Below are 26,231 nucleotides of genomic sequence, written 5' to 3'. Positions count from 1 at the left end.
AGCTCTGGCCCGCTGTGCAGTTAGCCAACTTCTACCTGGTCCCCCTTCATTACAGGTAAGACACATCCTCACCCCCCCTCCAGGGAAGGCGCACGGCACAAACAGCTGGACGCCAAGTGATTCTCCTTTCGACCTGGAGTCACTTGAGACCCTCGCAGAACGCTGCCCCATCCGAGTTCCTCAGACTCTCAGGCATGCCTGGTCAGACCTTCTGATCCTTTAGAGAAGCTACCCCAGAACCTGCCCACTGACCCTCTTTCATCTTCTCAAAGAGGCTCCTGCTCATAGTCCCGTCTCCCCCGCCGCCCCCCTGAGCGCTCACCTTCGACGGCAGAGCTGCAGGGCCAGCGCCTGGGGGGCAGCGGTCTGCGCTGGACGGGAAGGGAGGCCGAAGAGCTGAGGAGGAACATGGGCCCGTGAGGCCACTGCAGAGCACTAGTTCACCTTAATAATAAGGGTAGTTGCTGAAACCACAGTGAAAACTACAGTGGAGTTCCAGATGAGTCGTTAAAATTATGGGCAGTGAAAGGACAGTGGGACCAGGGAAAAGTATGAAACTCTTCAGAGGGGACGGAGTCAACATTTACATGAATAGTGTAGCTTAATGGACCAGGTCCTTAACACTAGGGTCCCTGCGATACTCTTTGCAGCTAGAAAAAGGTAAATTGAGAATAAAGAAAAGGAGATGCTACTTTTCATGGCCGGTGGGACGGTTTTGGAAGGTAGACTCTCTTCAACTGGTAAAGGCAGACAGAGACGAGTATTTGGGAGCCTGGACAGGAGTAAGAGCCACTCTTGGCGGGATGATGGTGTTCTACTCTGAGGCTCGGAGACAGAGGTCGGACAGCCCCAGAACCAAGCCCGCTTGTCCTCTGGTCTGAGTCACATGTCCCTCCCTCAGTACTGAAGGAGGGAGACCTCAGTGTAGACGTTCTCAGAGACCAGCCCTCCTTTCCCATAGCACTTGTCCAGCTCTCCCCACCCCCCATGCTTGCTCCTCATCCTCCATTGTCCTCACGATGCCACCCCCCCTGTGCTGCAGGTTGGCCGTTGTCCAGTGTGTCGCGGTCGTCTGGAACTCCTACCTGTCGTGGAAGGCCCACCGGCTCTAGGCCAGCCTCACCCCAGTGTCTGCACGGACAGTGCTGTGGCTTGACCCCAGTGCACTCAGCCTCCTAAAAGAGGGCACATCGCTTTTCCTGGGGTTCCATGATCACTCAGAACTTAATGGACTTAGCACCTGACTTCTTTTGAAATCGTTATAACCTTTATAATGTTCTTATCCCCACCATGTGGTAGGCACTCCATAAATGCGTATGGTCTCGTCTGCTCTGACTTACCCCTGTATCCCACAGTGCCATCTCCCCCACTCATCACAGACAGATCTGCTCTCTAACCTTCCCAGCCCAGCTGGAGCTCTGGCTCTTTGGGGGCCCCGAACCTGTATATGGCACCTCCACAGATCTGTTTGGTAATTATGTAGTCTGAAACCTGCAGACACGATGTGGGGGACCCAGCAGAAACTATGGGGCAGTCAGAATTTCTAGAGCTGGGAAGAAGTCTAGAGACAGCCAATCCCGATCATCTCCTATGGAGGAGCACACTCAGGTGTGCTCACAAAAGTGAGGTGACGTGTCCACACCACCAGCCAGTGGCAGAGTGGAAACTTGAATCCACGTGCTACAGATGAATGTTTGTGTGCCCTCCAGAATTCATCTGTTGAAAACCTAATGCCCACGGTGATGGCATTAGGCAGTGGGACCTTCAGAGGTGATGAGGTCATGAGCGATTCGTGCCTTTTTAAAGCAGTCCAGACAGATCTCTCACCCCTCCCACTGTATGGGGACATAGCGAGAAGTTGTTCGCTATGAAAGTTAGCCAGCTGCTTCTCTCCTGATAGCACATCCGTCGGCGCCATGGGCTTGGACCTCCCAGCTTCTAGAACTGTGAGAAATAAATGTTTGCTGTTTATAAGATATGGAGTTGATAGTAGTTTTGGTAAAGCAGTGTGAAGAGATGAAGGCAAGTTCCCTTACTTCCTACCAAGTGATCTTAACTGAAGGTCAAAGGTACAGTAATACTGCTGCTGTGATTGCCAGAAGAAAAACTAACTTGGCGAAAATGCCTCTTGGGGGCAAACTCTGAAGCAGATGGACCTGTCTTTGGTAGTCTGAAACCACCCAGAGGCCAGAGGCTCTCTAATGGTGCCTCGATCAGTCTTGCCTAGAATTTGGACCACGGGGCTGGCATAAGACCACGTGCAACCTGGCAGTGGGAGCTGCATCTGGGGTCTGGGGTCGTACCAGAGCGGGAGCCAGGAGACGGCTGTGCTCCTGAGTGCCTTTGCCGAACTGATAGTGGGGACTAGGCACTAGGGATTAGGTTAGAGTAACGCAACCTTCTCCCAATGCCTCTGGCCCCTTCTAGAGGCCAACAGCAGGGTGGGTGCCACCGACAGCCATGAAGTCCAGCCACAGAAGACCAGGCACTTGACTGCTTTGATCTGGGCACTGGCCCTAGTCCCTGCTGGCTGTTGTTAGCAGGTAAAAGGGCCTCGTGGCTCCCAGAGCAATGGTTATGCCCCAGGGGCTTCTTGCTCTCTTAAGGCGGGGCCCGCTTGCAGTGCTGACCCCTGGACCCAGAGTCTGGGGTTGTGAGGTGCACCCCTCCGGGTCTAGCGAGCGGCCAGACTTGAGGCTGCGGCCGTCATTGCTTCTACAATCAGTGCATGTTTCTCGCTGACGTCAGTCGGAGCTGTCCTGGAGCTATATAAGGCTGGCGGCGGTCCCGGGACAGACCCCGGGTTCCCCGCGGTGCCCTCAGCCCACCCGAGGGACGGAGACTGGAGCCCCATCCCGCAGCACGCAGACACTCTACGGCAACCTGTGAGTGGCTCTGAGCATCCGCCCTGACTCCCTCGGCGCCAGGACTTGGCGCTCAGCTCACCCACCGCGATTCGCCCAAGGGAAGAGAGGGAGGACCGGGCTGGGCAGCCGCTGGGGATGGAGGGAAGGTTGTGGGTACCAGCTCGCAGCCGCAGGGGCGCGGCAGGGGGGCTTGGATGCGCGCGGGAAGGGGAGTGGTGCCACCTGCGACTCCCCCATGTGCGCTTCACCCTGCGCTGCCCCTGTGTGTCCAGGGCCGGCGGCACCATGAAGCAGGGGGGACGCGCGGCGCTGCTGGTGGCGCTGCTACTCCTGGCACAGCTGCGCCCAGGGAGCAGCCAGTGGAGCCCGGAGGCGGCGGCGGCCGGAGTCCGGGACCCGAGTCTGCGCTGGAGCCCCGGGGCGCGAAACCAGGACGGCGGGGCCCGCGCGCTGCTCTTGCTGCTGGCGGAGCGCTTCCCGCGCCGCTCGGGGCCCGGCCGGTGGGGATCCCGGACCGCGGGGGAGCGGCCGAGACGGGACGACCCTCCGCTGTCCATTGATCTCACCTTCCACCTGCTGCGGACCTTGCTGGAGCTGGCGCGGACACAGAGCCAGCGGGAGCGCGCCGAGCAGAACCGCATCATATTCGAGTCGGTGGGCAAGTGATCGGCGGGGTCTGCAGCCACGAGAACCTCGACCCCCGTTCCCCACCCCCGGGCCGGGCGTGCGCGGCTGGAACGGACCCAGTCCCGCGGGCTAAAGCGGCCCAGGGATGCCCGGAGCACTCCGTGCGTCACCAATTTTTAATAAAAGTGCTGAAGAGCCTTTGGCCTCGGATGTGGGGTGCGGGGAAGCACAGCAGGGTGGGAGCCCGTGGAAAAGTGCGGCCTCCCAGGCCGGCGGGAGGGGACGGGATGCTGCCCGAGGGCTTCGGCAGAACGCTTGCAGCCGGTGTCCTGCGTCCCCATCGAACCCCAGGAACTCAAAGTCCTGGTGCCGCCGCACCACCCCGACCCTCTTCCCTTGGCACTGAGCGCGCGAACCCGTGCTTGATATCAAGGAGATGCCCCACAGGGGTCATTCCACTTCCGCCCCTCAAATGGTCCCAGATCCGGAGAAGGGCAGGATGGTGATGGGGTCGCCTCCGAAGCTGAGGCGGAGAGTGAGCAGTGAAAGGAGCCGCGGGTCTAGATACATTAGCCCTTTATTGAGCCCCTCCCCCGCGGCGGGGCGCCAAGCTGGGTGGCGCAGCGCTCTCTGCGCAGGTCCTCCGCGACCCCAGCGCCGGGACCCAAGGGTCAGTGCCCGCCTGTGCCTAGGAAAGAAAGCTCGGTGGGCGGGCGCCCCAAAGGAACAAGGCAGCTCCGCACCCCGACTCACCCCTTTTCCCCAGCCACGTGGCTTTCTCCTCTACCGCCCCACCCAGCCGGGTCTCCCAGAGCCCAAGGGGAAAGGCTGGTGGGAAAGAGAGTACTTCTGCACGCGCGCTAGGGGGCGCCCTCCTGCCGGGGGCAGGGCGGCACTTCCAGAGAGGAGGCCACCAGCGACTCCTGGGGCCGCAGGAAGGTGTCACCGAGGCTGAGCGGGGCGCGGGGGGGCGGGTGGGGAACCGGAGCGTAGGGCCAGCCCCGCCAGGCCCCTCGGGACGCACTCACCTTCCGGCCCCTCCGGCCGCTCTTCCTCTGGCCCCGCGCCGCCCTCTTCCCCGTCCAGTGCCACCTCCTCATCCTCGTCCTCCCCGGAAGCGCCTAGCCCCAACGAAGGCCCCGTGAGGTGGGGTCCCTGCCGCTCCGGGCCGTGACGCACCCCCGCCCCCGGCGTCCCCTCCGGCCGCCCCGTCCCCGCGGCCCGCCGCCCCCTCCCATCCTCACCCGGCTGGAAGTCGATGGTCCTCAGCATTTCGGCCACGTGCTCCACGCTCACGGTGAACTGCTCCATGCTCTCGTAGCCCGGCTCGGGCCGTCCCGCCAGCTCCACTTTCGACATCGCCCCGACCCTGCGGCGCGGCAGCCGCTCAGGGGGACCGGCCCCAGTCCCCTCACCCCCCTCCGCGTGGCGGCGGAGCCCAGGCAGCCCCTTCCCTGCCATTGCCGCTCCGCCTACTCACTTATTGATCAGCTCCTTGGCCTGCTGCAGGGAAGAAAGGAGGGTGAGCATAAGCACCGTGCCGAGCGCTGGCAGAGTCCCTTTCTGGTGCCCGCAGTGCTGCGGAGCAGGCGGGGATGAGGAGAAAACGGACTCAGGCAGGGGGGACCTGCCCCGGGCTGTGGGGCAAGTGGGGACCAGAGAGGAGACCGGAGCCCAGCCCTCCATGTGCCAAGGCGCCCACCGCAGCCGCTCTGCGGCCTGCCTCCCTCCGCCAGGGCCCACCTGGAGGTACAGCGCCATCTGCGGCTCCTCCATGGACTGGATGGCGGACTCCACGAGCTTGGAGGAAGCTTCCAGGTGGTCTCCATACTGGCGGATGAGGCCCCGGACTCGCAGCAGCTTCTCCTCCTGCTCGCGGGCCAGCGCCTGCAGCAGCTCTGCCTTGCGCTCCTCCAGCACGGAACACAGGGCCTCGAACCTCTGGTTGAGCAACTGCTTCTGCCTCCGGCTGTTGTCCTGAAGGCGGGGAGCAAGGATGAGACCTCCAGCGGGAGGAGCACTCACCCACTTGTCCCACTCCCCACTTAAGGGACGCCCCAGACAGCCAAGAAGGAGAGTTCCCCACACACAGTGGCCGAGCATTCCCAGGTCTTTGCAGTAACAATTACAAGATTTTAAAAAATTGAGATATAATTGACTTTTAACATTATATTAGTTTCAGGTGTGCCATGTAGTGATTCCGTATTTGTATATACTGTGAAATGATAACAAGTCTAGTTACCATCTGTCACTAAATATAGTTACAATTTCCCCCCCTGTGAACACTTTTAAGATTTTCTCTCTTTAGCAAATACAAGATTTTAAAGGACTTCAGGGGTATCTCTGGCCCTAGTTTTTACTTGTATTATCTCATTTAACTCTCAAACATATCCAGTCGTCATAGCATTCTCATTATCACCAAAGCACAGAGAAGTGAAGTAAGTGGACCAAAGCCACAGAGCTAGCCGTGGGGCACAGCTGGGATTCAAACCTTGCAGCCTGGCTAAACTACCCCACTACTTGGGATTCACCCCCCAGAAACCCAGACTCACCTCGATGGTCTGGCACACTTCCTCCATCTGCGTGATCACTGCTTGCACACGGTCGTTGCCCGCCACCAGCATTGCGATGCCATCACTGAGCTCGCTCTGCCACACACACACACACACACAGGCCAGCCCTTAGAGCTGGAGGACGCTGTCTGCAGCTGTACCCCTCCCATCCCAGCCAGAGCCGCCTGGGAGAGGACTGCCCTGGCACCCCACCATCAGAGCCGCCATCCCAGAGATCTAGATGGCTTGGAACCATCCAAGAAGTGTGGAAGCACGTTTATGGATTCTGGAAGGGGGTGGAAAGAGAATGGCCTCCACTACCAATTGAGAAAGGAACAGACATTCGCAAAATATCCACCAAATGCCAAGCCCGTGACTAAATGCTTCATCTGTAGATTCATGCCTTCCATAATCTGGAAAGATTCTTCGTAATAATCTGTTAGGATACTATTGCCTCTTCTCCATTCTCTCTGTTTTCTCATTCTGTGATTTTGAGGTGACGTATGTGTCCATCCTTCTCAGTTCCCAGTGCTGCATCCAAGGCTGCTTTTTCAGGCCCCCCTTCCTGTTCGCTAATTCTCTCTTCAGAGGAATCTGTTGTTTAATTCACCCTTTCAGTGTTTTATTTCAACAACCACATTTTCGTTTTTAAAAGCTCTATTTGGTTCTTTGTTAAATCTGCATGTTTGGTAATCTATTATCGCTGGGGTTTTATTCCATCTTTTTCAGAAAGTATTTTATATACAAAGGCTCTCGATTTTTTAATAATTCTAATATCTGTATTAATATCTAATATCTAATATCTAATAAATATCTAATATCTAATACCTGTATTAATATCTGTATTAATTAATATCTGTATTTTTTGTTTCCACCGACTTTACTCATGGGTTATACTTCTTTCTGTACTCTCATTTTTTAATTAATATTTTGTTGTTCTAAATCTAAGGAAAACCCAAGGGCCTGAATTGAGGGGGTTTTCCTCTAGGCAGATTCAGCATTCACTTTTGTCAAAAGCCGGGCAGCACGTCTGACTGCCTTCGTTCCTGAGGTCCCAGCTTAACCTGGGTTCGTGGGAATCTTCAGGTCAGGTGTCCACCTCTCAGGGGTCTGGAAGCATAGTCTCATCTCTCTAGTTCAGGAATACTGCTGGCTTTTGCCCTTTGATATAATTTTTATTTTATTTTTTTAAAGATTGTATTTATTTATTTGACAGGCAGAGATCACAAGTAGGCAGAGAGGCAGGCAGAGTGTTTGGGGGGGGCGAGCAGGCTCCCTGCTGAGCAGAGAACCCGATGCGGGGCTTGATCTCAGGACCCTGGGATCACGACCTGAGCTGAAGGCAGAGGCTTTAACCCACGGAGCCACCCAGGCGCCCCTTTATTTTATTTTTTAAAAAGATTATGTAGGGGCGCCTGGGTGGCTCCGTGGGTTAAGCCACTGCCTTCGGCTCAGATCATGATCTCAGGGTCCTGGGATCGAGCCCCACATCGGGCTCTCTGCTCAGGGGGGAGCCTGCTTCCTCCTCTCTCTCTGCCGGCCTCTCTGCCTACTTGTGATCTTTCTCTGTCAAATAAATAAATAAAATCCTAAAAAAAAAAAAGATTTATGTAATTTATGAGAGAGAGAGCAAGAGTGTGAGCAGGGGGAGGGGCAGCAGGAGAAGATCTCAAGCAGACTCAGCGCTGAGCGCCGACCCCAGCACACAGCTCAATCTCACAGCCCTGAGATTACAACCGGAGCCAAAATCAAGAGTCAGACACTCAACTGACTGAGCCACCCAGGCGCCCCACTGATATAATTTTTAAGTTATGTTTTATGTCAAATGTAGTTGTGTGGTGGTGAGAGGGCCTGGAGAGTATCTAGGCCACCAAACCGAAGTTTCTGGTATCCATTATCTAATTGTATCCTTAAAACAACTTTGGAACTTGGCACCCTCGTCCCCATTTTACAAGCGAGGAAAGTCAGGGCCAGGGAGGTCAAGTGACTTACCTACGGTCACACTGAGTCATGCACAGAGCTGGGACTGTAGCTCTGATCTGGCAGCCTTTAAAGCCAAGTGGAGTGAGAGGCTGAGGTTGGAGACCCTGTCCACTGTCCCCAGCCCCACCACGCCTGCTCCCTCAGCTGCTTGGTACCTTCTGGCGTTTGTAAATGGTGGGCAGCGGGGCCACCTCGCAGTCTTTGTGGGCGCCGAAGACCTTACAGAGGGAGCAGGTGGGCACCTCACAGCTCAGGCAGTAGATATTGATCTTCTCCTCTTCGTGTTCCTCGCACATGAGATGCTGCTCAGCCTTGGAGTGCAGTGGCCTGGCGGGGAGCAGGCGGGATGGCAGAAGGGTCAGGGGCCAGGCTGGAGGGAAGGGGGGGTGTCCCACGAGTGTGGGGCTGCCCAGGGTCCCATCCTCTGATTTCTAAAGAGGCAAGCTGATTCTTTCAGCCCTTCCCCTTTGACCGATGGGCTCCCCAGCTGTGTCCCAGGCTCTGCAACTTAGAGGGACAAGAGGTGCTGACGGCTCACCGGGAAGACTCCTGCTTGTAAATGTCGATGATGTTCTCCACTAGCAGGTTTCGCTGCAGGCCATAGACACCATGTCTGTCCAGGACAACCTCATGCCTGCAAGATGGGCAGCGGAAGCGGCCCCCCGAAGACACCGTGGTGGAGCCCCGGGACTGCCACAGAGGGTTCGAGGCCTATAGGGACAAGTAACATGAGAGAACAGGCACGGTGAGGCATGAGGGCCCAGGGAGGAGGAGGCAGGGGGAAAGGTCATGAGGGCGGAGGTGTAGAACGGCAGAATGGGGAGGCATGAGCTCTTTCCTCCAGCGGGGCCCTCCTCCTCTGAGAGCAGCTCAGGCGGGTGGCCGTGGAGATCGTCTTTCCCACTTTTGCTTCATTACTCCTTAAGCATCCCTGCATCCAGAGCCTAACTTTGGTCAGGGCCCAGTCGGGATGGGATTTCTCCAAAGGGGCCCAGCTTACAGGTGTGGGAAGACACTGGTGTTGACAGGAAGGCTAAGGTTGAAAATAGGCTCTGTGTGGTGCAGCCAGCCCCCTCTTGGGGCTCACATGGCCCACATCTGGGGGGAGATTCTCTGGAGCTCTTGGCAGGGAAACTGAGACGAGTGGTGAATAATAACACACATGACACCATGCTGGGTCATTCTAGAAAACCACCCCCAGAGACTGGGAGTCAGGAGACCTGTGTTCTTGGGCTGCTCCTAACACTGTTCTACCATGTAAATTTGAGCAAACATTCAGTGTCTGTAAAATTAAGGATGAGATTGGAATATTCCTTCTACAACAAATATTGAGTGTGCCAGGTAATTGCAAGGCTCTGGGGATAAGATATGAATACGTACATCCCTGCCCTACGGACAAGCAAACCGAGCAAAGCGACATCTACCCAGCAGGCTGGGTGTTAGGATAAGAGTAAACTCAGGAGGTGGGTTTACAAGAGATGTTCATCACTTACACCTCTTAGAGAACTTGCTTCATCCCATCCTGAAGGGGAGAGCCCTGCCATGGCCCGGGCCACAGATGATTGGCTCAGAGTTGAGGAGGTGATCCCCTGACCCAAGCAGAACCAGTCAAATGTTCTCTCTAGGAATTTGGAGTTGAGACACAGAGGCGGAGGTGGCTGGAGAGTGTGCGACTTTGAAACCGAAAAGACCGTGGAATTGGGCCAAGAGCTGACACTGTGGTGCCCTTGGTCTGGTGAAACCCGAGGGGTCAGAAAGTGTGAACAGGAAGGCTGGTCTTCAGAGAAGACAGAAGAGTCAACTTGTGGACAGCAGGAGAGATAAGAGACTGGCAGAGACCGTTTGTCCTTCGATGTCCACCTTGTCTTCTTCGGTAAGAAAGCCTCTGAATTGTTAAGCACATGGAATAAAGATTGTGCGTCCAAGCCTCCCTTCTAGCTGGGTGTGACCAGGTGACTGCATTCTGGCCACTGGGATGTAGATAGCAAAGTTTTGTGCCATTTCTAGCAAGTATCTTTTTTTTTTTTAAGATTTTATTTATTTGACAGACAGAGATCACAAGTAGGCAGAGAGGCAGGCAGAGAGAGAGGAGGAAGCAGGCTTCCCGCTGAGCAGAGAGCCCGATGCGGGGCTCGATTCCAGGACCCTGGGATCATGACCTGAGCCGAAGGCAGAGGCTTCAACCCACTGAGCCACCCAGGTGCCCCTCTAGCAAGTATGTTCAATGGAGGGACATCCCCTCCTCTTTTCTCCTTCCTGCTGGCTGGAATGAAGCTGGAGTGGCTCAAGTTGAAGCAGCCATATTGAGCCAGGAGGTAGTCACATGATGAGAATGGCAGCAAGATAAAAGGAGTGAGTCTCAGATGGGGCAGTCCTGGACTGCCGGCCTATACTTCCACTTAAGAGAAAAAACATGTTTTAACCTTCCTCAAGTCATTGCTATTTTGGGTTTTCTGTCACTTACAGCAGAACTTAGTCCTATCTGGCTGGAAGATCATGAACTCATAGAGACTAAGGGGGAGAACAGACTACCTGTGACTTTGCAAATTTAGATGTATTTCCTACAGTTGAGTTCGATGGAATTCTCCAAATTCTTAAGCTGGACATCAGCCAGAGAGCTCCTCCTGTGTACGACAGCACCCAGAATACATACCAGCGTCCGAGGCCACAGTCTTGTTTGAAACTTTAAAAGCAAGAGGTATAGGCAAGGCAGGAAACGTGACGCCTGTGCAGTGGGCAAGCCTGCCTTGGTGAGAGTGACTGCATGTCACAGATGTCACATTTGGGGGGCAATTCTTGTGAATCATAAGAAGTTAATACTTCAGGGGCGCCTGGGTGGCTCAGTGGGTTAAAGCCGCTGCCTTTGGCTCAGGTCATGATCCCGGCGTCCTGGGATCGAGCCCCGCATCGGGCTCTCTGCTCAACGGGGAGCCTGCTTCCTCCCTTCTCTCTCTGCCTGCCTCTCTGCCTACTTGTGATCTGTCTGTCAAATAAATAAATAAAATCTTAAAAAAAAAAAAAAGAAGTTAATACTTCAGGCCATCATAAAGCCAAACGGATTAGTCTGAGATTATCCAAGGTTGTGTTGGTGCCTTTGTCCTTCTCAGTAGCTGGAACATTCTCTTTAGGCAATGGGTTAAAGTATAAGATCACTGGGCTTTTGCTTACTTAATGCAATTACCTTTCATTATTTAGAATCCAAGTGCGTAAGGAGCTGTTGGGAGAACTCTAAGTCTGCAAGTTCCTGGAGAGATCTGGCTTCTCTTTGATGTGCTGGTGGCTAGCATATAAAGATACTCAGTGAATGTTTGAATGGGCGGAAAGGGGACAATATTCTGAAGTCTTAGCCCAAAGCACAAACTTGACGGGCCTCTCTCCCCCACCTTTCTCTGTACTGTTCCTCCTTCCTCTATACTCAATATTTAACATTCAACTCATGTTCTGAGGGCCTATTATGTGCCAAGCACCAAACTATGGACTTCCCAGACATTACTGAATTTAACTCTCAAGGATTTCTTGTAAATATGGTGCAGGAGATGAACATTTACCTGCCCCCCCACTTAGACTACAGGAAATATAGGGACAGTGGCTAACTGGGCACATACTTCATACCAGCTTCTGCTCTAAGTCCTTTTATTTGTATTAACTCATTTAAACCTCTTATCAACCTTATGAAATAGGTACTACTATTAGCCCCATTTCCAAGATAGGAAATTGTAGCCCAGAGATGTTAAATAAATCGGTGATGGTTATCAGCTAATAGGTGGCAGAACCAATATTTGAACTCAGGCACTCTGACCCGAGTCCATCCTAAAAATCAATATACTACATTGTCAGAGGCAATAAAATTGAGGCCACCTGAAGAGCAATGCCCAGAACTAATATTCACCTCTCCGACTCTCGGGTAAAACAGATTTTAGTAAGGCCAAACACCAACGCTTCACAAAGGAAAGAAACAATGTAGAAGTCAGCTGTGCAACTGCGGACTGATGTTATGGGAGCAGAGATAAACTCTGACCCATCAACACCAAAACCCCATGAAGCAATATAAGGGCCCAGCTTGCAACCAGAATGTGAAAAGGAAAGGAAACCGCTCCCATCTTAGGGAGACTTCCTCCCATGGATCTCCACGTGCCCCCAGGAAAGAGAATTCCTCAGATTCTTTGTGGAAAAATACTCTGAGGCAACATAACCCAATTGAGACCCTCAGTTGCCTACTCATCCAGGTCAGACCCCTCTGATCACCAAAGAAGCCAAAGGACCAAACAGAGATTGCAAAGCAATGATAACATCCAGCCAGCCGGTTCACATTTGGGTGGACAGTGGAGGAAAGCCAAGGTAAATACAGGGTTGAGTAAAGAATTCACCCTCAGCTTCAGAATTACCCCTGTTCAAAGAGGAGAGGTAAGCAGAAAGGATCCAACAGGAGATATAAGCCAAGCGGGGAGCCTGCTTCCCCCTCTCTCTCTGCCTGCCTCTCCCCCTACTTGTGATCTCTCTCTCTCTGTCAAATAAATAAGTAAAAAGATTTTTAAAGAAAAAGAAGAGATATAAGTGATCAAAGCTGGACAAGAAAAGTGAACTGGCAGAATTAAGAAATCATGTAAAATATGTTAGCAATATAGAAATAAAATTCACATTTGACACAACAGCAGGAAGTAGAGTGGGTGACATTGACAGTCACCTAGATCGTGGTGGAAAGTAACAGGACAAAAGTAATCAGGACCACATGCTGCAGTGTGGGTCAACCTTGAGGACATTGTGCTAGATGAAATCAGTCTGTCACAAAAGGACAAATACTGCATGATCCCTCTCATATGAGGTACCTAAAAGAGTCAAATTCATAGACGTAAAAAGTAGAATGGTGGTTGCCAGGGACTGGGGAGCGGGGAGTGCGAAGTTAGTATTTTAATGGGTACAGAGTTTCAGTTTGGAATGATGAGAGGTTCTGGATATGATAATACAACAATGTGGATATAGTTAATCCCACTGAACTGCACACTCAAGAACAGTTAAGATGAGGGGTGCCTGGGTGGCTCAGTCATTAAGTGTCTACCTTCAGCTCAGGTCATGATCCCAGGGTCCTGGGATCGAGCCCTGCATCGGGCTCTCTGCTCTGCGGGAAGCCTGCTTCTCCCTCTCCCACCCCCCCTGCTTGTGTTCCCTCTCTCTCTGTGTCTCTCTCTGTCAAATAAATAAAATCTTAAAAAAAGAGTAGTTAAGATGATAAATTTATATTATGCATTACCATAATATAAAAAAGTGTTTTTAAAAATATTTCTTTATTTATTTGAGAGAGAGAGAGAGAGAGTGGTGAGGAGGGACAGAGAGAAAAAATCCCCAAGTAGACCCTTGCTGAGTGCCAAGCCCTATCCGGGGCTCAATCCCACGACCCCATGGGATCACAACTTGAGCCAAAACCAAGAGTCGGGCGCTTGACTGACTGAGCCACCCAAGTGCCCCTAAAAGGAAGTTAAAAAAAAAGCAATCAGAACTTGCTGGGATGTCTGGGCCAAGGGGGATGGACCAGGAAGCACGCTACTCCTTCACCACTTCCCCACCCCATAAAGACATTTTAGCAGCTCATCCCACCAGCTAATCACTGCCATTCTCTTGGGATTGTCTCTGGGAGACAGTCCATATCAGGCAGTCCAACCTAAATCCTTTGTTTGAAGAGCACTTTTCTGGGGAGCTGGGGAGCTCACTGGCAGGGGGTGGGGAGGGGTTGCACCCCTGGTCTTTTTGCGGTTTGCCTGCGGCTCCTGCAGGATCCTCCCTGGGGTGGCTGGCTGGCTTTCCTCTTACCCTCCAGGGCACACCCCCCTTCCTGTGACTGCCTTAGCAATGTTTCTCCTGCCCAACTCCACACCCCACATCAGTCGCTAGACAGTCCTCTGCAGGCATATATATATATATGTGTGTGCCCTTTCGCACTAGGGCTAAATGTGACCAGTAATGAAATAGTTAAGTTTATCTTCTGGATTTTCCAGGCTCCTTAACTCTTGGCACACGCATGTTGCTTAGAGGCCATCTCTGTGTTACCCATGAGCTAGCTCGCTGTTTCTCCAAGTGTGGTGTACATACTGATGACAGGCATGAAGATTTTAGGTGGCATGCGAATGGACATCGAAAATTTTTATGTGTTTATTTTGTGCATATTAGAAAAAATAACCAGCCTACATAGTTAGTGATTTTTCAAGAATTTTGTCATTTAGAATGAAGATAGAGTGAACATTTAAGCTTTAAAAGTGAGTCCCTTTTTTTTTTTAAGATGTTATTTATTTATTTGATGGAGAGAGAGTGAGCACAAGCAGAGGGGAGGGGTAGACAGAGAGGGAGAAGCAGGCTTCCCCCTGAGCAGGGAGCCGGATGCAGGACTCGATCCCAGGACCCTAGGATCATGACCTGAGTTGAAGGCAGACGTTTAACTGCTTAACTGACTGAGCCATCCAGTCGCCCCTAAAAGTGAGTCCTTTTAAATAGAAATAATCAACCATAGCACAGGTGGTACATAGCTATGGCAAAAATCAGGAAGGTAGGGACGCCTGGGTGGCTCAGTTGGTTGAGCAGCTGCCTTCAGTTCAGGTCATGATCCCAGCATCCTGGGATCGAGTCCCTTGTTGGGCTCCTTGCTTGGCAGGGAGCCTGCTTCTCCCTCTGCCTCTGCCTGCCACTCTGCCTGTGCTCGCTCGCTCTCTCCCTCTCTCTCTCTGACAAATAAATAAATAAAATCTTTTAAAAAAAAATCAGGAAGGTGAAAAGAGAATGAAGACTGGGGAGTTGTTCTAACCCTTTCCTGACTCCTTCCTCACTCGAAACTTGTCTGTCTCATGTCCCAAATTTTTTTCAAATGCTGGTGGTTATTTTGAGAAAGTCGTCTGTACTGGATATGTGGATAAAATTGTTACCCCTTCTTGGTAACATTTCTATATTTTAACAGAAGGCGTTTAATGCGGCACAATATAGGGAAAGCAACAATGATCTGAAGATCTGGTTTTGGATTTGGCATTTACGACCTTAGGAAGGCAATTTCTCTCAGCGTCCCAGGCTCCTCAGATCTAAAATGATGAATCTGTACTTAGCACTTGGTCCTGATGTTCTGCAAGCCATGAGCTTGACGGATAAAATATGGTAAGAATTTCAGATACCCTGACCAGTGTTTATTTGCCTGTGAGATGGCGAAGGAGTTTTATAACAATCTCTCCTACCCCTCACACCACAGAGGCCATCAACTCCCTCTCTTTAACTCGTGATCCAGGCTCTCACTTGTCTGCGTCTGTGCCTCCCCCAGCTGTCCCTAGAGCCCTCTTCTTGTCTCACAGAAGTAGTTCCTGAAATCCCATCTCTGAAATAGTCCTAGTGTGTTTGGATGGATTTATTCATTATATCACTTGTATTATCTATGAGGCTTGAATTTTATATACCTGTATTATCTTGGTAATCATAATAAACAATATTTTTTTCATATAGGAAACATACTGTTTATGTGACAGTAAAAGATTAAAAAATATCTTATTTATTTATTTAACAGAGAGAAAGAGAGAGATCACAAGTAAGCAGAGAGAAAGGCAGAGAGAGAGGGGGAAGCAGGTTCCCCACTGAGCAGAGAGCCCAATGTGGGGCTCGATCCCAGGACCCCAGGATCATGACCTGAGCCGAAGGCAGAGGCTTAACCCACTGAGTCACTCAGGTGCCCCAGTTGAAGAGCAATTAAATGAGTTATAACAGAATTATTATGCCATTACCTTTCTTAACAGAGTTCTTTGTAACACAGGGAGATACTCATGTTATGATTTTAGATGAAAAAAGCAGGATGTAAATCTACACAGACAGTAGGATCCCAATTTTGTAATGGGTGATGGGATTCCCAGGTGATTTTAAAACTTTCTTCTTTGTATTCATCTACATTTCCCAAATTTCCCTCTATAGATCCTGAATTACTTTTAAAATGCATTTTCAAAAAAGTTATATGTTTTTGCAATAATTGTCATCAAGGGATAGAATTACGAGTTATTCCTTTTTCTTTTTCTTTTTTCTTTTTGTTTATTTATTTTTTAATTTTTATTTATTTATTTATTTATTTATTTGACAGAGAGAGAGAGATCACAAGTAGTCAGAGAGAGAAGGGGAGCAGGCTCCCTGCTGAGCAGAGAGCCCGATGCGGGGCTCGATCCCAGAACCCTGAAATCATGACCTGAGCCGAAGGCAGAGGCTTTAACCCACTGAGCCACCCAAGCGCCCCATCTTTTTCTTTTTTAGATAATTTCTAATTTTTGTACAAGGACTTTGGGGTTTGAAAAAAATTTTTTTACTTTTAAAAAATGTGGGGCACCAGCTGGCTCATTGGGTGGAGCATGCAACTCTTGATCTTGTGTTGTGAGTTTGAGATCCAGGTCAGGTGTGGAGCGTACTTAAGAAAAAAATAAAATATTTTAAAAATGCAATGTTCAGGGGCACCTGGGTAGCTCAGTGGTTTGAACACCTGACTCTTGGTTTCAGCTCGGGTCATAAGCTCAGGGTCGTGAGATCGAGCCCCTGTGTCCGGCAGGGTGCTCAGTGAGGAGCCGGCTCAGGATTCTCTCTTAACCACTCCCTCTCTGCTCTTTCCTCTGCTCACACTCACTCCTTTCTCTCTCTCTCTCTCTCTCTCAAATAAATAAATAAAATCTTTCTAAAAAATGCAATGCTCAGTCCTGACATGAAAGGAAAGGGGGCGCTAGAGTGCCATAAAAACCAAGAAGATAAACCACTAGAAGAAATGTAAAAAACTACGTTGGTTCAAGGGAGGGAATGTTTAAAAAGATGCCATTTGAAGACAGGGTAGACAGGTGGCAGACAGTTAGTTAGGAAAGAGTTTAAGAAGAACAGAGAGACTAAGATTTTAAGTTACACACAGGGGAGGTATGGGGTTGGGGGGAAGCTAGAAAGGTGGGTTTTTAAATGAAAGACTTTTGAGTTTAATGAATTAATTTTAGAAGATTTATTTATCTTAGAGAGAGAGAAAGAGAGTGGGGGGGAGGGTATAGGGAGAAATTCCTCAAGCAGACACCCCACTGAGCTCAGAGCCCAATGCAGGGCTTAATCTCATGACCCATGAGATCATGACTGGAGGCAAAAGCAGGAGCTGGATGCGTAACTGACTGAGCCACCTATGCCCCCCTTTTAAATTTTATCTTTTAAAAATTGTGGCAAAATCATAGAGGGCTTTAAATTCAAGGGTAAGGATCTGAACTTAATTTTGTAGACATGTTTTCTGAACTAGGAGAGAAAATAAGAGTGAATATTAATCTAAGAGAGGTAATTTGGATAGATGCTGAGGGGAGAGAGAGGTTAAAGGCACAGATAACTAGGAAGCAAGTGCCATAGTCAAAACAAGTAATGGGCCCATCCTCAGGTAGTGGCAGTGATCTTGGAAAGACGAGGGATGCCAGGGACGCCTTGGTGGCTCACTGGGTTGGGCATCTGCCTTCAGCTTGGGTCATGATCCCAGAGTACCAAGATCAAGCCCGGGGTCAGGCTCTCTGCTCAGCAGGGAGTCTGCTTCTCCCTCTGACCCTCTCACCGCCTTGTGCTCTCTCTCTCTCAAATAAATAAAATCTTAAAACAAACAAACAAACAAAAAACCTAGGGATGCCAGAGGCAGAATCAGTAAGACTGACCATTCACTTGGATGTGGGTGGGTTGTGGGCAGAGGAGAAAGTCAAACCTGGATACTTGGGAAGATGCTGGGGCCTGTAATGCAGGAGTATTTAACCTGGGGACCACAGCCCCGAAAGATCCTTGATGAAAATTCTATGGACCCAGATAAGAAAAAAAAAAAATCACACCTTGATTTTCACTAAGCTCTAGCAGAAATCGGGCATTTCCCTCAGTTATAAATGTAGGGAACAAACCACAGCAGTTGTGGTGGTACTTGGTTACCCTCAGAAATCACGAGCATTTCACATCTCATTATTGCTGTTGCTCAAGTACCCAAAAATAATTTACGCTTATCCCTACCTCTAAACTACTTCAAGCCCACTTTTTGAGCTCATGATTTAATGTGGTAATCAGGAGCACATACATTACTCTATCAAACATGTTCTAATTACTCTGGTAATTACATTGCGGTGCTTCTCAAGCTTTTTTTCATTACTGCTCCTTCCAGGAAACTTGTAAGACATTCCCCCCCCCCTAATATCAACCCTCCCCCATTAAATTTTAGTACCAAAAAAATCTACAAAAGTGAAACTCCTAGAGGCAGAGAGTAGAAAGGGGGTTTCCAGGGGGTGGGGTCGGGAGGGAATGATGAGATACTGATCAGAGGGCACAAGTTTTCCATTCTGAGATGAATGCGTCCTGGAGACCTGAGGTACAGCATAGGGACTGGAGTTAGTCACACTGTACTGCCTACTTGGCGATTCCACGTGAGGTGATGGATGTTTTAACTCGCTTGCTTGGTGTGATTGGTTCACAATCCCAAATCATCATGCTGGTGCCTTAAATATGCATAATTTTTGTCAGTTTTATCTCAGTACAGCTGGGTGGGGGGAGTTTTACCTGAAAGCAAAAACTAAATAAAAATTTAAAAATAAAATCACAATAAAAATATTCCAATATGGGGACGCCTGGGTGGCTCAGTTGGTTAAGCAGCTGCCTTTGGCTCGGGTCATGATCCCAGCGTCCTGCGATCGAGTCTCATATCGGGCTCCTTGCTCGGCGGGGAGCCTGCTTCTCCCTCTGCCTCTGCCTGCCACTCTGTCTGCCTGTGCTCACTCTCTCTGACAAATAAATAAATAAATAAAATCTTAAAAAAAAATTCTAATATGGCAGATATCCCTGGGGCAACATCAGCTCCGCTGAGAATGTATGAGAATGCCTGCTGTGTTCTAATGGGATCCAGTCTCTTCGTAATCAAATGTATTTTATGCACTTAAAAACATTTTTCTTTTTTTTTTTTAAGATTATTTATTTATTTATTTGACAGACAAGATCACAGGTAGGCAGAGAGAGAGGAAGGGAAGCAGGCTCCCTGCTGAGCAGAGAGAGCCTGATATGGGGCTTGATCCCAGGACCCCGGGATGATGACCTGAGCCGAAGGCAGAGGCTTTAACCCACTGAGCCACCCAGGCGCCCTAAAAACATTTTTCTTACATAAACCACAGACATCGCCCTTAGGATCCACAGGCTTTACAAACTGACAAAGGGGTCCACGGTCCAAAAAGAGAGAACTTCCTGCCCTGATTGTAAGTCCTACACGGTCTCAATTTCACGCTAAGGTGTAGACGGCAACCTGCTTACTACCGCTCCAGAGCTGACCGTCTCTACATTGGACTGAAGATCTCTCAGCTGACTAATACCCAGTTAGCAAAATCCCATCTTCTGCTTCTGTTTATCTTTCTATTTCAAGACCAAGAAATAACACTGTATGTTAACCAACTGGAATTAAAATAAAAACTTAAAATAAAAAACACCAAAAAAAAAAAAAAAAAGCAAGCTTTTGTAGATGGCTGTGTGGAAGCACAGGGGATAGACCTGCTTTTAGCCTGATGAAACTACACTGTATATAATGCATCTTTTTTTTTTTTAAGATTTTATTTATTTATTTAACAGACAGAGATCACAAGTTGGGAGAGCAGCAGGCAGGGAGAGAGAGGAGGAAGCAGACTTCCCGCTGAGCAGAGAGTCCGATGCGGGGCTCGATCCCAGGACCCTGAGATCATGACCTGAGCTGAAGGCAGAGGCTTTAACCCACTGAGCCACCCAGGCGCCCCATATAATGCATCTTTGAGTTAATATCTTCTTTAAGATATAAGCTTTTGTAAACAATTGTGTAGAGGCATATGGCGAAAAACCCGTACTTAAAAAAAAAAAAAACTAAAAAATAACTGATGGGCTCTGTTGTACACAGAAATGTCTTTCTTCTTTTCTGAGATCTTACATTTTCACAAGAAAGTCAGTCCCATGAAGCAAAATTTCATATGCCAATGAGGTGATGTGTAAAGGAAATTCCATCACTCTAGGAAATGGAAGACCTAGATTTAAGTCCCCGCCCTGTCTCTTTGTGTGTCTATAACCTGTGTCCTGTTCCCCCGGGGAATCACCTCCACCCTGTCTAACTCAAATGGACTCACGCATGTGAAGGTCCTCTGTAAACGAGACAGCAATGCACAAAGGGTTGTTAACAACCCTAAAAGTATAAGAACCACAGGGCCTGAAATAACTGCTCCTTCTTCACTGTGGAGGATAAAATGGAATGGAGAATATAAATGGAATTTAATTCTAGGCTATGTTTAAGGCTTCTGTGTGGCATACATGCCTTGACCTGTCTTTTAGACTGTATGACGCTTCCCTTTTTTTTCTTTTCTTTCTTTTTTTTTTTTTTTTGTAATATTCCATAGCACCTACTAGAAATGTTCCATCTGGGAAGAGGCTCTCTGAGTTCAAGGGGGGTGTTTGAAGGCTGTCTCCTCCAAAACGATGACCTGGCCAGTAATGAATAGTGGACCATGCAGACCTTCAGAATATATTGGAGAAACCATGGGAAAATGGTAACAGAAGACCAGAGATTTGGAGAAATGTGGAAGAGCCTTGGAAGAATGTAGATGTCGGCAAAAGCTGAGCTGTGGTTGGGAGAGGGATTCTGAGTGGGGGGCTAGCTCTGCCTGACAGAACCCAGCCTAGCACAAGGGGGTCTGTGACAGGAGATTGGCTGGAAGGAAGATCGAAAAGCAGAGGAGTGAGTCAAGTCAGGACACCGGTGACCGAATAGAAAATGCTTAAAAAATGGAAATCCAAGGGCGCCTGGCTGGCTCAGTTGGAAGAGCAGGCAACTCTCGATCTCAGGGTTGTGGGCTCGAGCCCCACGTTGGGTGTAGAGATTGCTAAAAATAAATAAATAAATAAATAAATAAACTTAGGGAAAAAAAAAAAAAGAAATCCATAGTAAGTTTTCTTGAATTTGCGAAATCAGATTGTTAGAATTACAAGGATGTTAAAGACGAGCTTAAAGCATCCTTTTAATCTACATATGTGTAAACAGGCTTGAAGCCTGACATCACTAGATTAGGGACTAGAACCCAGGAGCCAGTCTTGGTCTAGGTTTTTTGTTTTCCACTAACCAAGTTTCTTCCGTCAAGTAAGCAAAATCCCTAACCCTGCTGCCAGGTAAAGGACATTCACCAACTTGCACTGAACCAATGTCTCATAAAGGAGACCCCCTCCCCGCCACGCCACCACTGGGCTGGGGAGGCCTGGGTGCCCTCAGGAGCAGTGAAGTGGTGAAGGAGGCAGGTCTGTCCCGATGACCACAGGTCCTCACAGTGAACGGATAAGGAACTGGATTTCAGGGTGGAGTGAAACAGAGGGCATCTCTTTCCCAGGACACCCTTTATTAGAGAAGGTGGCCCGTGTCTTCAGATTCCCATATCTGCACATCTCTCCCTAGATGGACACCTTCCAGAAAAGCTGTTCCGCAACAACCTTCTTCCAAGGCCTTCTGGTTGTCTGTTAAATCACAACAGGCTGCAGCCCGTAAACAAGTGCCCACAGTGAAGTGGGGGCAGGTATAAAAATAAACTGAAGGCTGGCTTAAGGGAGTTTAGGACTGAATAGAGTTTACAAATACAGAAGCGCATGGGAAGATGTTTGTGTCAAATTCCCACACCAACAGCTTTCCCCTAGTCAAAGTGCTCGGTTAGCTGAGTGGGTGCAAGTGTGGAGAAATAGGGAGGGAAAAATTAGAGGAGGTTAATGTGGTATTTCGGTGTCTTTAAATTCAGAGTGAGAGAGAGAGAGAGGTATTATGGTTCTAAAGAAACCTAGTTAAATTGTGATGGCAACTATGTAAAGATATGTATGGCCAGTGGGGCTTGAAAGTAATATACAAACGTGAAAATCACTGTGTTGGGGGAGGTAGGATTCTGGATGACTTTCTCCCAAACCCTTAATGCTGTTCAACATTTTCAATTAAATGTTCAATTAAACATTTTCCAATTTGCTTCCTGGGCAATTAACCTAATGTTATAAAATCACAGTTCTCTAAAACTATTTTATTTTTTAAGATTTCATTTATTTGGGGCACCTGGGTGGCTCAGTGGGTTAAGGCCTCTGCCTTCAGCTCAGGTCATGATCCCGGGGTCCTGGGATCGAGCCCCGCATCGGGCTCTCTGCTCAGCAGGGAGCCTGCTTGCCTTCCTCTCTCTCTGCCTGCTTCTCTGCCTACTTGTGATCTCTGTCTGTCAAATAAATAAATAAAATCTTTAAAAAAAAAAGATTTCATTTATTTATTTGACAGAGAGGTCACAGGTAGACAGAGAGGCAGGCAGAGAGAGAGAGGAGGAAGCAGGCTCCCCACTGAGCAGAGAGCCTGATGTGGGGTTCGATCCCGGGACCCTGGAATCATGACCTGAGCTGAAGGCAGAGGCTTTAACCCACTGAGCCACCCAGGCATCCCTAAAATTCTTTTATTTAAAAAAAAATTTTTTTTAATTTTTAAATAATCTCTACACCCAACGTGGAGCTTGAACTCACAACCCTGAGATCAAGAGTCACATGCTCTACCAACTGAGCCAGACAGGCGTCCCACAACTCCCTAAAATTCTTGCTTGTTGTCCATCACAGCAGTTTTTAGGACAGCAAAACACTGGACACCATCTAAATGTTTCAGAGGACTGATTTAAATAGGCTGCGGTCCAGTCATAACAATGGAACATTATGCCCCCATTTTATTTATTTATTTAGAGCGAAAATGGGGGAGGGGCTGGGAGAGACAGGGGGAGAGGGAGAGGGAAAGGGAGAGGGAGAATCCCAAGCAGGCGCCGGGCTCAGGTCCACCCTGAGTTTCGATCTCACGGCCCTGAGATCATGACCGGAGTCAAAAGCAAGAGTCCTATGCTTAACTGATCGAGCCAGCCAGGCGCCCCTACGCAGCCATTTTAAAATGAAGACACAGATCTCAATGTGGGAGCAACTGCCAAGAGAGAGTGAGTGAGCAAAGGCAGATGTAGGACCATGAGTGTAGCTGAAACACACACACACACACACACACACGTACCCATCTGTGGAAAATCTCTGGAAGGATACCCAAGAAAGTTGGAAATGGCTGCCTCCATTTGGAGAAGCGAAATGAGGGCCTGAGGTGGTCACTTGTCATGATATAAACTCCCATACTATTTTTTTAAAAGTGTGTGTGTGTGTGTGTGTGACACTGGTTTAAGTTTTATAAGTTCTATCAACTTTCTAGGCAATGTTCTCAGGGTATTCTTCCTAAGTGGTTTTAAGATAGAGTTACCAAAAGTCCTATTCTTGTTCCCATACTTAGAAAACAGACAATCTGATTATGCCTACAGTTGTCAAAATGTGGAGGCAATGTGCGAAAAAACTAAATATGCTCATCTTTCGGAGGGAGATCTACTGAGATGTATATACATAAGTGCAGCCAAAGAACTGGGTCAGCCTCCCACCAGGCTGCCCCAAATAAAGCAGAGCAAGGAAATGAGCTGTTCACTCTTCTCCTTGGGGAGGGGGCAGGGTGCTCTGCACTTTTAGGAGACTCATCATTGGGCACCTGGGTGGCTCTGCTGGTTGAGCATCTGCCTTCGGCTCGGGTTATGATCCCAGGGTCCTGGGATCGAGCCCCGCGTCAGGCTCCCTGCTTGGCGGAGAGCTTGCTTCTCCCTCTCCCTCTGCCTGCCTCTCTGCCTACTTGTGTATGCTTGCTCGCTCTCTCTCTCCTGTGTCAAATAAATAAATAAAATATTTTTAAAAAATAAGAAAATAGAAGAGACACATCAGTCCAGATCCACAGAACCATCCCAAAGCTCTGGGAATCATGTTGTTTCCTAAATATTATGCATAAGGTTTGGGTCAGTCTCAGGTCTCTCTGGGTCCAATCAGTATTTCAGAGCTTCAAGGAACCACAACGGTGAGGCCATTTAAACATCCTCTTGCCTACATATAGAGAACCTGTCCCTGGGACCATCTGGTGATACTATGCGCCTTGTACTTTAATATTCTGGCCTTTTTTTTTTAATAGGACAGATTACCCTCACTTCCAGAACTTCTCTTTGCTTTCATGTATTTCAAGATCTAATGGAAGGGCGCTCACTACAAATTCATGAGAGGGGCTGGCAAAATCTTGTTGCCATTCCCTCCTGGGCATGTCAGCCTAAAGGATGTTCAGAAAGGCACTTAGCCCAAGGGGAAACTAAGATGGTGGGCAAGGAGAGGGTTCTAGCACGTGACTTGATGTCCAGAATGAGCAGAGAGAGCAGTCAGCCCTTCCCAGAGAGAGAAAACCACAGGCTCTGAGATATTCCGGAGCCAAACAATGTAATGGCAGGTTTAGACAATTAGAAGAAGAGGAGACAGAGGGGGGCGCCTGGGTGGCTCAGTTGGTTAAGCACCTGCCTTTGACTCAAGTCATGATCCCAGGGTCTTGGGATTGAGTCCCAGGTGGGGCTCCCTGCTTAGCAGGGAGTCTGCTTCTCCCTCTCCCTCTGCTGCTCCCCCTGTTTGTGCTCTCTCACTTGCACTCTCTCTACCAAATAAGTAAATAAAATCTTTTAAAAATGTTAAAAAAAAAAAATAGGAGATAGGAATGGGCCTCAACAGGAAGATGGCAGACAGCAAAGTGTAGGTCACAGAGCACCACTATGGGACAGCCTGACTTAGCTAGTGCATTCATTTTTTCCCAAACATGCTGCCCCAAGGAATCCCCCCACAAAGAGAGAGAGAGAGAGAGAGAGAGTGAGCGAGCGCATTTTCTTAAAGTTAACAATCATTTGTGTTCAATACGTTTCCTCCTGAATTCTGATACAGTTGAAGAATATGTGTTCATGGCATCGTTATCACTGCCCTGCCTACGAACCTGGCCAGCTTTGGTCTATTCTGAGATTTTACTTCATTAGCAAGGTGTGTGTGTATGAGTGTGTGTGCACACATGTGAGCGTGCACTTCTCCCCTTACTCTCTCTGATCTTTGTTCCAGTGGCACACGACAAGCAAGAAAACCCACTGATGAACCATTCTGGTATATGCTGCATTTCCTTCCGAAACCAGGAGCTAAAACAACATCTGTGAATTTGATTAGCTGTGCTTTGCCCCACAGGCTCACATCAACCAAAGCCGGTTGCATTTCTCTGCCTCCTCTCTACGTAAGTGACCACAGTCCTCTTTAACCAGCAGGCCCCTCTACTGACCAACGTGGAATGGGGCACAGGTGTGAGCTTCAGTTGGCTAGAAGTCCCGCTCTCCTGCCCACCGTCTAACTCTGCCCCCCAAAGATGGACGCGCTGAGCTTTGCCTCCAACACAAATTGTTCCATCATGGACTTTGCTCACAGGGCTCATTTTGTCATGTTTATCTTATTGGTATTTTCTCCAAGTCTCCCATATCATCCTCAAAACCCGAAACTCCAAACTGGAACGCCGAGTCCAGCGCAGATCACCACACAGCCTGGTGCGGGATCACCTCCCTCCCGGGCTCTAGTTTCTATGGGGGTCTTCTCTCCCCTGTGGACACTGGCTTTCCGGCTGCGGTCCCCGCGCACGTTGCCCGTCCTTGCCAGCCTGCAGAGCAGCTGCTGACTCATGCTTACTTTGGGATCTCCTGGGACCCCGGGACAGCCACCACCCACCGCGTGGAGTGCCCTGCCCGCCAGCTTCTGGGGTCTCCGCCCCCCGGGCCCGGCCCACCTGGAAGACGTCGTTGGCGCACTTGCGGCATAGGTTGTGCTGGCAGGGCAGGATCACCACCGGTTTGGAGAACATCTCCAGGCAGATGGGGCAGATGAGCTGCTTCTCCAAGTTGTCCATGCTGTGTGCATCCCCTAGCAGCGGCTTGAAACCCACTGTGAAGTTCATCCCCTCAGTGATCGTGCCTGCCCTGGCCTTGGCCCCGGTCCTGGCTTTCCCTGACTGCCTCTGGACCCTTCCTCGTTGACTTTAGACAGTCCGTGGGTTCTTATGTTCCCTTCTACCGCTCACTCTTGAAATAGCTCTGCTTGCTCTCCTGTCCCTTCCTCCAACAATTCCCCTCGTCCTCAGATGGCTGTTGTCAGACACTTCTCTGTCTTCATCTACTCTTTGCTCTGTACCCCAGCCAGGCACATGTAGCTAGCTTTCTCTGTCCCTCCCTCCCTGAATGACTCTTGTCCCCCCAAATTTCTCCCTTTGTTCTTCAAATGACTCTTGTTCACTCTATGGGCAGCACTGTTTGTCCCT

At 49.4% G+C, this 26,231-nt stretch overlaps 3 protein-coding genes across 7 annotated transcripts in view; 2 read left to right on the top strand and 1 right to left on the bottom strand.

Annotated features, from left to right (window-relative positions):
* MPV17 (mitochondrial inner membrane protein MPV17) overlaps positions 1 to 1,979 on the top strand; it is a 10,535-nt gene extending 8,556 nt beyond the window's left edge. Inside the window, exons 7-8 of one of the 3 annotated variants that reach the window (XM_080812754.1) lie at positions 3 to 55; positions 1,043 to 1,979. In XM_080812754.1, coding sequence (XP_080668880.1) covers positions 3 to 55; positions 1,043 to 1,112 — 123 coding nt within the window. In that variant the 3' untranslated portion in view covers positions 1,113 to 1,979. The remainder of the gene's footprint in view (positions 1 to 2; positions 56 to 1,042) is intronic. The other 2 variants (XM_080812752.1, XM_080812753.1) reach the window with 2 other exon arrangements.
* On the top strand, positions 1,227 to 3,693 carry UCN (urocortin). Its single transcript, XM_080812755.1, has 2 exons — positions 1,227 to 2,885; positions 3,140 to 3,693. Exon 2 carries the CDS (start codon positions 3,153 to 3,155, stop codon positions 3,531 to 3,533), a length of 381 nt encoding a protein of 126 aa, XP_080668881.1. The 5' UTR covers positions 1,227 to 2,885; positions 3,140 to 3,152; the 3' UTR covers positions 3,534 to 3,693.
* Positions 3,654 to 26,231, bottom strand: TRIM54 (tripartite motif containing 54). 3 transcript variants are annotated; one of them, XM_080812747.1, is made up of 9 exons: positions 25,704 to 26,231; positions 8,568 to 8,740; positions 8,185 to 8,356; positions 6,047 to 6,142; positions 5,238 to 5,471; positions 4,975 to 4,997; positions 4,739 to 4,863; positions 4,523 to 4,615; positions 3,654 to 4,182 (listed from the first exon to the last, which is right to left on the bottom strand). In XM_080812747.1, exons 1-9 carry the CDS (start codon positions 25,869 to 25,871, stop codon positions 4,166 to 4,168), a joined length of 1,101 nt encoding a protein of 366 aa, XP_080668873.1. In that variant the 5' UTR covers positions 25,872 to 26,231; the 3' UTR covers positions 3,654 to 4,165. The 3 variants fall into 3 exon arrangements, with proteins under 3 accessions (XP_080668873.1, XP_080668872.1, XP_080668874.1); XM_080812746.1 differs by having other exon boundaries at positions 3,658 to 4,182; positions 4,975 to 5,072; XM_080812748.1 differs by having other exon boundaries at positions 4,055 to 4,176.

The sequence above is a fragment of the Martes martes genome (genome assembly GCF_963455335.1).
Source record: "Martes martes genome assembly, chromosome: 9".
Taxonomy (NCBI): domain Eukaryota; kingdom Metazoa; phylum Chordata; class Mammalia; order Carnivora; family Mustelidae; genus Martes; species Martes martes.
The sequence above is the reverse complement of the archived record's forward strand: the minus strand, read 5'-3'. Positions and strand labels throughout refer to the sequence as shown.